We start from the raw sequence: 12,711 nt of genomic DNA, 5'->3' as shown, positions 1-12,711 counted from the left end.
CAGCACAGAGCCTGATGCGGGGCTTGAACTCAAGGACTGTAAGATCATGACCTGAGCCAAAGTCAGACACTTAACCGACTGAGCCACCCAGGTGCCCGTTTGTTCCTTTTTTTTAGATCCACATCTAAGCGAAATCATATTTGTCTTGCTCTGTCTTACTTAGCATTATACCTTCTAGGTCTGTCCCTGTTGTAAATGGCACGCCCTTTTTTATGGCTGATATTCCAGTGTGTGTGTGTGTGTGTGTGTGTGTGTGTATCTCACATACATATCTCACATCCTTATCCATTCATCCACTGATTGCGTTGCTTCTGTATCTTGGCTATTATAAATAATATTGCAATAAACAGAGAGGTGCATGTGTCTTTTCAAGTATTTCTGTGTTCTTTGGATAAATACCCAGAAGTTGAATTGGTGTATTATATGGTATTTCTGATTTTTTGAGGAACCTCCAAACTGTTTTCACCAATTTCCACTCCCACCAGAGTGTACGAGGGTTCCCTTTTCTTCACATCCTTGTCAACACTATTCTTATCTTCTTGATACAAGCCATTCTGACTTGTAAATTGAGATCTCATTGTGGTTTTGATTTGCATTTCCCTGACGATTGGTGAGGTTGAGCATCTTTTCAGGTATCGGCCATTTATACATCTCCTTTGGAAAAAGGTCTATTCACGTCGTCTTCCCATCGTTTAGTCGGATTGTTGGTTTTTTGTTTTTTTTCGATGTTGAGCTGTAGAAGTTCTTTTTATTTACTTTAATTTTTTAAAAGTTTGGGAGAGAGAGAGAATGCAAGTGGGGGGGAGGTCAGAGAGAGAGAGAGAGAGAGAGACAAAGAATTCCAAGTAGATTCCACACTGTCAGCACAGAGCCGATGTGGGCTTGAACTCACGAACCACAAGATCATGACCTATGCCAAAGTCAGGAGCTTAGCAGACTGAACCACCCGGGTGCCCCGAACTGTAGTTCTTTATATATTTTGAATAGTAACCCCTTATCAGATATATATTTGCAAATATCCTTCCATTTAGTAAGCTGCTTTGGGATTATGTGAATTTTGCATTCTATTCCATACCCTATGAGAAAACCGTCCTCTAAATGTGGTGCACCAAGAAGATGAACAGGTTTATCTTGTGGCTTCACAGGCCTCACCTTGTCAAAGTCAGGTCTCAAGGATCCCTGGTCTTCAGTGTTTTCACTGCTGACCACTTTCCCATCTCCTCCACTCACCCAGCCAGTCTCTGAGCTACTCAGTCCTTCCCAAGTGCCTCTGTGTCATCAGCACATATGGTTCCTGCTGACTGGAAACATCCCCATCTCTTCCCTGTTGGCTGATGGACATTTCGCCCTGATGAACATGGAGGACTCAGGTGTTACCTCCAGGAGCCTTCCCAGAGACTGTGAGGGTTTGGCCCTTTCTCCCATTCTCACAGCGCGTTCGTGGCCCTCTTTGGGCACTTTCCGAAGTGTGTAAACACACATTTCCAGGCCGGCCCTGCTCCAGACTCGAGTCTCCAAAGGCCAATACTGTTTTATTTTTAATTAATTAATTAATTAGAGACCAGGTACTGAGGACTCAGTAGGGGACACTCCCCTTCCTACCAGGCACTCCTCCCCTCTCTCACACTTACAGCTACTACTACTGGAGGCAAAAGGAAACAAAAGTTGCCAAGCTTTATTGAGGCGGCAGTGGTTACAGGTAACATATCTAAGCCTACACCCCGTCCCACCCTGTGCGGCCCCTGAGGAGGCTCAGCCACCCTTGCCCCCAGTCTCATTTCTTGTCCTCCTCCTTCTTGTCTTTCTTGCCATCCTTGTTGGCCTGGGAGGCGAGGGACCCCATGGCATTTCGAATAGCTTCATTGTTGGGATCCACTCCTGGCAGGTTCTCCAGGACACTCTGAAGGAACTCGGGGTCCTGCATCACATCATAATCCTCCTCCTCCTGAAAAAGGGCAGGGTGGGCTTGGGGCAGGGGCAGGGGCTGGGCCATCTGGGGAGCACACGGCTGCCTGAGCCTCTCTCTCCACCTGACTGGGCGCGGGGACACCTCTGGCCAAGAGTAGGAAGGACAATTGAGGAAAATATCCAGTGCCTATATGCGGTACAAACTCACACATTCAGTACTGGCCAGAGAAACTGGAACTCAGCTTCCTGAGCATACAGCATAAAATTACATGCCATCATGTTCAGATTTCTTGCTCTCAGATACCCATTCTTTTTTTCCGCCTTTCACCCTGGTGGGAAGACAATATCCTACACACCCGTCCAGACTGCTCCCACCAAAAAGGAAGGACAATTACAGAACATGAGGACACTTACTCAACCTTGACTGTGAGCGTCCTATTGCCTTAGCAAAGTTTACCAACAAGAAACGTATATACTTCTGTTTCTTTCCCTGTGCTCCTCAAAAAGCTCAGCTGTGAAACCCGAAGAGTGGTTTCAGGCCTGGAGGGTTTGAGGACATGAACACCAGGGGACTTTAAGCATGATGGGGATGGGGAGTCACTGCTGGCCCTCACCTTGGCAGGCTCAGATGTGTCCATGGCTGAACTGGCATCAATGTCGGCTGATTCTGCCTGGCCAAACTCTGAAGAAAAGAGGTCAGTGTGTTGAGCTCCATTTCCGGACCCAACCTCTCCGCCTGAGCACTGAGCCCCGGGGCCCTGACTCACCTGCACCCTGTAGGGACATCTGCATGGCGTAGGCAATCTGCTCTTCCTCGGTCATACTGCTCAGGTCGGGGAGCCCGGTGCGGCCAAACTCCTGCTGGCTGATGGTCATCTTCAGCAGGGCATCATCCGAGTCTGGAAAAAGAAAGAGAGTGGTAGAGTAGAACCGGTGCCAGGGTCCACACAGACCCACCCCCAAAGCGTTCCCCCAGCCCATATACTCCCGGGGCTGCTGGGCCTCCCCACTCCTTCTCCTGCACCTCCATCCCGGGCCACTGGGCACCCTTCAGCCCTATCCCTCACCTTCGGCCCCGGCTGTAGCAATCCCGGCCTCAGCAGCAGAGGCTGCAGCTGCCCGCCGGGCCTCCTCCTCCTGCCGCTGCCGCTGCTCTTCCATAGAGACACGGAGGGCCTGGCAAAGGGCAGGGCAAGGTCAGTCATTCTGCCCGCCCTCCTCGCGGGCACTGGGCGAGTCCCCTGAGGGGTGGGAAAGGAACACAAAGGGGCAGCTTCTGGTTTATGTACATGGTGAAGAAGCTGGGAGGTAAGAGATGATATAGGGGAAAAGGGAGGACTTGGAAGAAGCCTGGGCTTTAATTACAAGTGAACAAGAGCACTGACACTGGTGCCCCCGGAGATCACACAGATTTAAGGGGAAGAGGGACCCGAAGGGAGTATGGGAAAATGAGCAAGGGTGCTCGGGACTGCCTAGCCCTAGAGAAGCTAGCTATGTGGCGTGTGGGTGTGTGAGTAAGGAGGACAAAGAAGGACCCCTGGGCTCTACGTGAGGTCAATGTTTGCTCACCAGGGCCAGCTCAGGATCAGCACTGGGATCCACTCCAAATTCAAAGTCACTGGCACCAAGTCCCAGCATGGCACCACCTTCACCAGCCAGAATCGGAGAACTGATGAGGGCATCGGCCAAGCTGGGCCCGGGGGGCACTGTCACCAGATGAGAACCGGTACCATCTTTGCCATTCAGTGTGTTTACAAACGCTGTCAGCTTTTCTGTGTTCACTTCCTGAGGGAGGGAAGGACACAGCAGGCTCTCCTTCCCGCCCTACTCCCCGTCTTCTGCCACTTCAGCTTTTGTTTGTAGCTACTCTCTCACAGTGCAGGCACTCCTCTGGGGAAGGACTGTTCTGTTTACAGCCAAATCAAGTCCATGCCCCCCAACCTGGCCTTACTCACCTCTTCCCCAAAGTTGATAATGTCAACATTCACTTTTTCCTTCTTGAGACGTTTAGCCAGCTTCACCAGCTAGGAAGAGGGAAGAGAAATGAGGAAATCTGTTCCATACCATGAGGGGAAATGACACACCTCACAAAAGCATACGGAAACTGGTTAACCTCCCCAAGGCCCCCCAACAGAAACACTGAATTCTGTAGATCCACCTTTCCCCGAAGTGATGAACCCAATGACTCTGCCAGGCTCCCTTAAGGCCTGAGAGACCCCATTCCCAAATGTCCCAGCTGTCACCTGGACTCACATCCTTCTCATTGTCCTCCACGGGACTTCCCACAAAGGCAATGATGCGCATCTTGTGATTCTTGCCCTGTCGGTGCTTCAGAGCCAGCTTGTAAAGAGAGAGGAAGTTCTCACAGTCAGCCAGAGGCATCACCTAGCTCACTCCCTGTCACTCTGCATTTTTTATGGTTCTTATGGTTTCTACATTCCTCAAGTCCACCATCCTGCTCACACACATTAGACACAGAAGGGTCTAATCCCTCCTTCAGCCTTCCTCCTTGCTGTGCCTCTGTGTGGACAAGGAAGAGGGGTGAGTCTTAATTCCAGGGGTCTTTTCCCTCACTGTCATCACTGGTCCTGGAATTCTTCCCACCATATCTTTTCTACTCATTTCTGAGTCCTTTCTATTCCCCTGCTCTGGTTCTGGCTCAAGACTCCAGGGGAGAAATGAATAACGTTGGGGGCAGAACTTCAGAACACGGAGAAACAATCAAAGGGATCCAGTAGGACTCACGTGGGCCACACGGATGCCAGTGCAGAAGGTGATCTTGCCCTTGGGTTGGACAGTGTGAAGCTTGGAAAGGATGCGGCCGGTGTCAGGGGTGAGTGTGGTCAGCACTTCACAGTCACTGGGATGTAGGGAAACGGTTTCTGTGACTTCAGGTCAGGACAAGTGCCTCAAAAACTGTATTTGACTCTTCTTTTCTTCTTTTAAGTAAGTTGTACGCCCAATGTGGATCAAGAGTCACATGCTCTACCGACTGAGCCAGCCAGGTGCACCTGACTTGTCTTCTCTTTAAAGACCTTTATAATAACTGTAATCTCTACTTTTCTTAATCGAACGCCCAGTGTTTAGAGAGTAGACCTTAAAAGTTCTCATCACAAGCAAAGAAAAATTTGTGAGATATGGGTGTTAACTAAACTTAGCGTGGTGATCATTTTCACAATATATACATATATCAAATCATTATGTTGTATACCTTAAACTTATGCCATGTTATACGTCAATCGTATCGCCATAAAACTGGAAATAGTATTCAGTAGATATGAGCGCAGGAAATAAGTAGTTGATTTTGCAAACTTGCCCTCTTCCTCCCAATTTCCCTTGAATTCCTGTTATGCTGCCTTCTGGGGGTAACATGACAATCACTCTACCATAGCTCGATGCTATTGACTATGTCTCCCACCTGCTCCATCTCTAGACCCACTGGCCAGCTGACAACACGCATACTGGGATGGGAGGCTACTCATCCGAGGGTTATCAGTCCTTAGACCACTTCTAGGGTAAGAGGACATGTGATAAATGCCCTGGGGACCCTTATCCCAAATCACTTTTCATTGAATTTAAAATATATTGTGAACTCTCACCCCAAAAGATCTAGTTTCATAATTGTATTAAATTCAGATTAATATTAAACTCAAGTTACGATCTATATTTCCACCAAATAGTGAAGAAACTAGTCTAGAAGGTGGATAGGCAAACATAACTTCACAGAACCTACGAAAGGGTGGCAACCTGGATACCACAGTGGGTCACATGTGGGAAGCCACCCACCCACCTACCAAGCCCCTCCTCCTCTGCCCCATGTACTTGGCCAGTGTGATGAGGCCCACGTTGTTCTCAGGGTTGCTGCGGGTCTTGGAGTGACACACTATGTTGACAGCGTCCTGCTGGGCCTGCAGCCGGGTGGGTAAGAAGTCCCCATTCCGCATATATTCACTGTTGTCCACGCTGTCAGATTAGGAGAGAAGGAAGGGAAAGAAGACATATTGTAGGATCTCTCTAGTTCTAGGGACCCCTACCTCCCTGCAACACTTTTCCTTTGAGGGACACTGTAATGTACAGCAGTGCATTTATATGTGTGTGTGTGTATGTATATATATATATATATATATATATATATATATACACACATATATATATACATATATATATACACACACATATATATATACACACACACACACACACACACACACACAGACTTCCAAGCATTACACCAGACTTAGAGACTCAAAATGAGAGAAGGGGGAAACAAAATTTAAATCTTCACTCCACAAGTGACTCTGATAAGCACCAAACATTGAGATCCACTCATGTACCACAACCACCTTCTCATAAGAGTCATGTAAGTGTTATTAAACACTGTCATGGATGTATATTCTAAATTTGCCTTTAAAATGTGAGCATTCCAAAAGTAGAAAATATTTATAAAATAATACATGATTGGCAGCACTGAGTGCAGGAAAACACAACGCAATCATTTGGTTAAATGTTCAACAGCTTTGACAGCTGGACTAAACTGCAAAAATGAGATTTCATGGATTTGGAGTCTCACTTCTTTTATCCTTGCAGTTTTTCCCAATCTAAGGGACCCAGATAATATGAAATATAAGCTCCAGCTTCCCAGAGACCATAAGAAGGCAAGTAAATGAAGCCGTTACACAAGCCCTGAGCAGGATCAATTCCTGATGACTCGAGATCCTCTAGAACTCTGTCAATGATTCCATCTGTGCTGAAGGGAGGAAGGAGTGGCCTCCTAGATGAGACACTTCATTTCCCCTGGCTAACAAAATATGGTCCGGGCGGCAATCTTTTTCTTTAGTATCCTCTGGCAATAAATATAAACCAAACATGATGAAGAGAGGTAATTAAGAAACTACCCTAAGAAACACAAATGGGAGTAAAGAACAGTGTTCAGGTTCAGGTTCAAATCCCCAATCTGTTACTTATTAATACTATGATCCTGAGGAAGTTACTTAATTTCTCTAAGGTCTAGTTACTTCATCTGTAAAATGAATTTTTACCTGTACAGGATTGCTACGATGATGAAATTCATAGAAAGTACTTAGCACAGGGCCTAACAATAAGCATGAAACACAGACTAGTTTTCATAGTGGAAACTCCATCTATGTAAAGGAGATCAAGGGCTGACTCGACTGACCATGCATTATATTCTTTTTTCCCTGATACACTGTTTCTGATTATTCTCCCAGCAGGGAAGTAACAGTCTCTCTAGCTTCAAATACAGTAGTGAGTCCAAATATAAAAAACAATGGAGGCATTGAGGACCATCCAACTGGACAGCTACTAAGTATAAGGACTCTGGGCAACAGGGCAAGAGCAGATGGCTAAGGGCTGGAAGAAAGGCCTCATGCAAGCAAGGGGACTTGAGCAGTAGGGAGAACAGACAGTGGAGAATGCGGCAGCAGGGCTCCCACTTTGACAGGCATCAGAACACAGGGAGGGTGATGGTAGTATGGTGGGATTAAAAACACAGATGCCTTGGGGGTGGGGGAAACACAGATGCCTGAACACCTACGTATGCATCCCTAGAAAAGTGTATGCATACTGTTTAGTTTTTCTAGTTTTGACCTCTATATGAATCGAATAATGTATCTATTTCTTGACTACTTTTGCTCAAAGGTATGTAATTTTTCCCAACAAAAACCCAACTCAAAATAAGGGCTTAGGGGCACCTGGGTGGCTCAGTTGGTTGAGCATCCAACTTCAGCTCAGGTCATGATCTCTCCGCTTCTGAGTTCGAGCCCCACGTCAGGCTCTGTGCTGACAGCTCAGAGCCTGGAGCCTGCTTCTGATTCTGTGTCTCCCTCTCTCTCTGCCCCTCCCCCGCACATGCTCTCTCTCCAAAATAAAAACATTAAAAAAATTTTTTTAAATAAGGACTTATGATATTATCCACTTATTCCATAAAGTCTTCATTTAAAAAAGAATACAGATCCCTGGACTTCCCTGGCTGGGAGTCTGACTCAGCACATGGAGAGCGGAGTCAAATACTTGCAATTTTTAATAAATTCCTCCAAAGAATTTTCATGCACAGCAGACTATGAGGCTCTACAGAAAAAGAGGAGTGGCTCTCATCATTATTCTATGACTGGACTGCTACAATTGGCCACCAATATGTCTCTCTGGACCTAATCTTTCCTCCTATACATCAAGCCAGGCCAATATTTTTTTAATGTTTATTTACTTTTGAGAGAGAGAGAGTGTGAGCACGCACAGGGGAGGGGCAGAGACAGAGGGAGACACAGAATCTAAAGCAGGCTCCAGGCTCTGGGCTGTCAGAAAAGAGCCCGATTGCGGGGCTTAAACCCACAAACTGCAAGATCATGAGCCAGGCCAATATTCTTTTTTTTTTTTTTTTTTTTTTTTTTAATGTTTACTTATTATTTTGAGAGACAGAGTGCAAACAGGGGAGGGGCAGAAAGAGAGGGAGACACAGACTCCAAAGCAGGCTCCAGGCTCTGAGCTGTTAACACAGAGCCCAACATGGGGCTCAAACTCACAGACCGCAAGATCATGACCTGAGCCGAAGTTGGACACTTAACTGACTGAGCCACCCAGGCATATCCCATGCAATATTCTTTTTTTTTTTTTTTTAATTTTTTTTTTCAACGTTTTTATTTATTTTGGGGACAGAGAGAGACAGAGCATGAACGGGGGAGGGGCAGAGAGAGAGGGAGACACAGAATCGGAAACAGGCTCCAGGCTCTGAGCCATCAGCCCAGAGCCTGACGCGGGGCTCGAACTCACGGACCGCGAGATCGTGACCTGGCTGAAGTCGGACGCTTAACCGACTGCGCCACCCAGGCGCCCCCCCATGCAATATTCTTAAACGCCGTTTTGTATACGGCTTGGCCTCCCCATGGCGTGAACTCTTTCAGAAGTCCTCTGTGGAAGGTACCAGACAGAGGTCGACCTCCTGAGCCTGACATCCATCTACCTCTGAAAAAAGAAAGAAAGAAACTACCTTACACCAACAACCTTATAATCAAGTCACACTAGCCCATTTCCTAATTCCTAACCACACCTTGGGCATTTACACTTCAGCAGCTTGGTTTCTGCCCTTCCCCGTCTGTCTGTCTTTCCTCAACATTTGTCAAAATCCCTTCAAGGCCCCTCTTAAATTCCCTCTTGAGGACTCCTCAAGTACAATGAACCCAACAGATGTACAGCGCTGTACAGTTTACAGAGCACCGTCACAAACATTTTACCCACCTGTGCTATAAGGCAAGTGGAGGTCACTACTCTCCCCAGTGAGAGATTTACTACATTCTCAAGAACATAGAGCTGTTAAGTACCAAAACCACAGGATTTCGTATTCCAAATCCTGTCCTTTTTCTACTCTAACATGCTCTCTCCCAGAAGTTGCCAGATTTAGCAAATAAATAAATAGGACTCCACTCCCAGTTAAATTTGAACTATACATAATTAACAAATAACTTCCGGGGCACCTTGGTGGCTCGGTTAAGCTTCCGACTTTGGCTCGGGTCATGATCTCACGGTCGGTCCATCAGTTCGAGCCCCACTTTGGGCTCTGTGTTGACAGCTCAGAGCCTGGGACATGCTTGGGATTCTGTGTCTCCCTCTCTCTCTTCCCCTCCCCCACCCCATCTCTAAAAAATGTTAAAATTTTTTTTAATTTTTATTTTATTTTTAATTTTTTTTTAAATTTATTTTCAACGTTTTTTATTTATTTTTGGGACAGAGAGAGACAGAGCATGAACGGGGGAGGGGCAGAGAGAGAGGGAGACACAGAATCATAAACAGGCTCCAGGCTCTGAGCCATCAGCCCAGAGCCTGATGCGGGGCTGGAACTCACGGACCGCGAGATCGTGACCTGGCTGAAGTCGGACGCTTAACCGACTGCGCCACCCAGGCGCCCCTATTTTATTTTTAATTTTTAAAAATGTTTATTTGTTTCTGAGACAGAGAGAGACAAAGCGTGAGTGGGGGAGGGGCAGAGAGAGAGGGAGACGCAGAATCCAAAGCTGCCTCCAGGCTCTGAGCAGTCAGCACAGAGCCCAACACGAGGCTCAGGCTCAAAATCACAGACCGCGAGATCATGACTTGAGCCGAAGTCAGACGCTCAACCGACTGAGCCACCCAGGCGCCCCCCAGCAAAAAAAAATTTTAAGTAACTTTTTAGTATAAATGTGTCCCATGCAATATTTCGGACATTCCTATGGCCATTTTTTATATTAAAAACTATTGTTTATATGAACTATTCAAATTTAGCTGTGTATCCTATATTTTATCTGGCAATGCTATTCCCCGCCCACCAAAAGAAAACTCAGGTGGTTCTTCCATACAACTGGCGATTTGTGTTTGTGTACTATTTTGTATTATATTTTACTCTCATACTTCGAAGAAATTGTTGAAACCTCGCAAAAGTTTGTGTCCTCATCTTCTACTCCAACTTATAATAAAATACTCAGCCCAAGTCTGAGACTGATTAAGAGATCTAGCTCACCAGATAAGGGCTTTAATGTCAGAAAGCCTGGGGTTTAAATCTTGGCTCAGGCTAGTCATTTAAAATTGCTGAGACTCGGTATCTCCATCTGTAAAATGGACACATATTTACCTAGGAGTGTTGTGAGGTGTAAGTGAGACAACGTAAATTCACGCCTGACACAGAGAAAGCAATTTATAAATAATACCTTTCGAGATGATACAGGGAAAGGTAATGGAGACAGAGATGAGCACCCGGGGCTGGGAAAGAATTTACAATTTCCCTTCCTAATACCCATTATTTTGAGAAGCGGAGGGCAAACTACACGATGAATCTGAGAAGCAGGACTCTGGCTACAGACAGCAGAGTTGGGGATAGTCTAGAGAAGATGACGCTAGACTAGAGCAAGGCAGCAGGGATCGGCTGGTCAATGACAGTCCGACAGCTGAGGGATACTGGGGGTGCTCCGGGCCCATCCACCTCTCCCGGGCCCTGGGATGACTCAGGAAGTCGATGGAGCTCCTTCCTTCCTGGCCCTGGGCCGCATCTCGCCGACTGGTCCCCCACCCCCAGCCCAGCCCACCCGGCCTCCGCGCGACATGCGTCCCCCACCCCATCCCGCCCCATCACGGGGCCCCGAGGCAGCTCCTCACCAGACCATAGTGCTTTCCAACACCATCTTGCCACCTTCCTCCCTCCCGGACCGGTTCTCCTAGACTGACAAACAACAACTTCTCCGATTGGTCCAATGCTCACCACCAATCATAAGGCCCCGCTCGGCGAGGGGCATTCGCCTCCAGCCTCCGCGTTGCATTTTGGGAATTGTAGGCGCAGCCAAAATGGAATGCATGAGGGACGTAGGACGTAGGTAACACGCAAGAGAGCCCTTCTTTGCTTTCCGTGTCTTGCAGGTTCTGTGGTTGAGTTCTCTGCTGGCTGATCTGCGAGAAGCGGGGAAGGATCCTTTGAAATTACTGCGGCTGTGTCTGCCAGCATCGTTTTTAAGAAAGTGGCCAATGACGTTCTAGCTCCGTCAGTTCCCCATAGCGCTTTGTGCACTCAACCACCAAGCCCTTAGCCTCCTGAATTGAATGTGTATCTCTTCCTCCCATTTAATTAAGGGCAGGAAAAGTGTCTTAATCTTTGCAGTCCCTAAGCCCAGTACAGAGCCTGACACATGGTAGGAGCCAAGAAAAGGTTTGACAAATCAATCCTTTTAACTAATCTCCCAAAGAATGGGAGACAAACTAGTAAACCATTTTGGTTTGTTAATCAAGAACAATATTCATGGGAATGCAAGCTGGTGCAGCCACTCTGGAAAACAGTATGGAGGTTCCTCAAAAAACTAAAAATAGAACTACCCTACAACCCAGCAATTGCACTACTAGGCATTTATCCACAGGATACAGGTGTGCTGTTTCGAAGGGACACATGCACCCCCATGTTTATAGCAGCACTATCAACAATAGCCAAAGTATGGAAAGAGCCCAAATGTCCATCGATAGATGAATGGATAAAGATGTGGTATATATACACAATGGAGTATTACTTGGCAATCAAAAGGAATGAAATCTTGCCATTTGCAACTACGTGGATGGAACTGGAAGGTATTATGCTAAGTGAAATTAGTCAGCCAGAGAAAGACAAATATCATATGATTTCACTCATATGAGGACCTTAAGAGACAAAACAGATGAAATAAGGGAAGGGAAACAAAAAATAATATAAAAACAGAGATGGGGACAAAACATAAGAGACTCTTAAATATGGAGAACAAACAGAGGGTTACTGGAGGGGTTGTGGGAGGGGGCATGGGCTAAATGGGTAAGGGGCACTAAGGAATCTACTCCTGAAATCGTTGTTGCACTATATGCTAACTAATTTGGATGTAAATTTTAAAAAATAAGAAAGAAAATTTAAAAAAGGAAAAAAAGAATAATATTCAAAAATGCTTTGGATTACCTTTCCCTACACACACATGTAAAACTGGAAATTCCAGGCCTCTCCATTGGAGGGAAAGCGTAGCAAGGGACCAGGCATGGCTACAGAACACCATATTTAGAGATGGGAGAGTGGAGTGTTGTGGATATTACCTAAATGTTGGTTTAATAGATATGCTCAAAAGTTATTGGTAGGCATCAGAGCTTGTATAGGAGTAAAATCTCCCTATTACTAGAGAAAAAAACTGTCAACATAACCATAGACAGGAATGGGGAAATAAGCACAGAAAAATAATTACAAGTTCAAACATAACCGAAATATTTTGCAAACAAGACAAGAAATACATTTAAAAACTAGCTACACATTGTAAATAGAGA

The 12,711-nt window shown here is 46.2% G+C and overlaps 1 protein-coding gene across 2 annotated transcripts; it reads right to left on the bottom strand.

The window, feature by feature from the left end:
* Positions 1 to 1,655: 1,655 nt before the first annotated feature.
* On the bottom strand, positions 1,656 to 11,149 carry PSMD4 (proteasome 26S subunit ubiquitin receptor, non-ATPase 4). Of its 2 annotated transcripts, none has more exons than XM_025934938.2 (10): positions 11,047 to 11,149; positions 5,731 to 5,871; positions 4,654 to 4,768; positions 4,162 to 4,248; positions 3,864 to 3,932; positions 3,478 to 3,693; positions 2,976 to 3,084; positions 2,676 to 2,807; positions 2,523 to 2,590; positions 1,656 to 1,945 (listed from the first exon to the last, which is right to left on the bottom strand). In XM_025934938.2, exons 1-10 carry the CDS (start codon positions 11,070 to 11,072, stop codon positions 1,775 to 1,777), a joined length of 1,134 nt encoding a protein of 377 aa, XP_025790723.1. In that variant the 5' UTR covers positions 11,073 to 11,149; the 3' UTR covers positions 1,656 to 1,774. The 2 variants fall into 2 exon arrangements, with proteins under 2 accessions (XP_025790723.1, XP_086574317.1); XM_086718191.1 differs by lacking the exon at positions 11,047 to 11,149 and adding an exon at positions 8,846 to 8,886.
* Between the last annotated feature and the right edge of the window lie 1,562 nt (positions 11,150 to 12,711).

Source organism: Puma concolor, chromosome C1 (genome assembly GCF_028749965.1).
Source record: "Puma concolor isolate L17-30 chromosome C1, mPumCon1.1.hap2, whole genome shotgun sequence".
NCBI lineage: Eukaryota > Metazoa > Chordata > Mammalia > Carnivora > Felidae > Puma > Puma concolor.
Note: the sequence above shows the minus strand (reverse complement) of the source record. Positions and strands in the feature narration are given on the sequence as shown.

Coding starts and splice junctions, on each gene's coding strand:
- PSMD4 (XM_086718191.1), bottom strand. CDS start 8,880: ATGGATGTCAGGCTCAGGAGGTCGACCTCTGTCTG. Junction 4,769..5,730: donor GGCCTCATCACACTGGCCAA/GTACATGGGGCA, acceptor CCTACATCCCAG/TGACTGTGAAGTGCTGACCA. Junction 4,249..4,653: donor CTGGCATCCGTGTGGCCCAC/GTGAGTCCTACT, acceptor TCTCTTTACAAG/CTGGCTCTGAAGCACCGACA.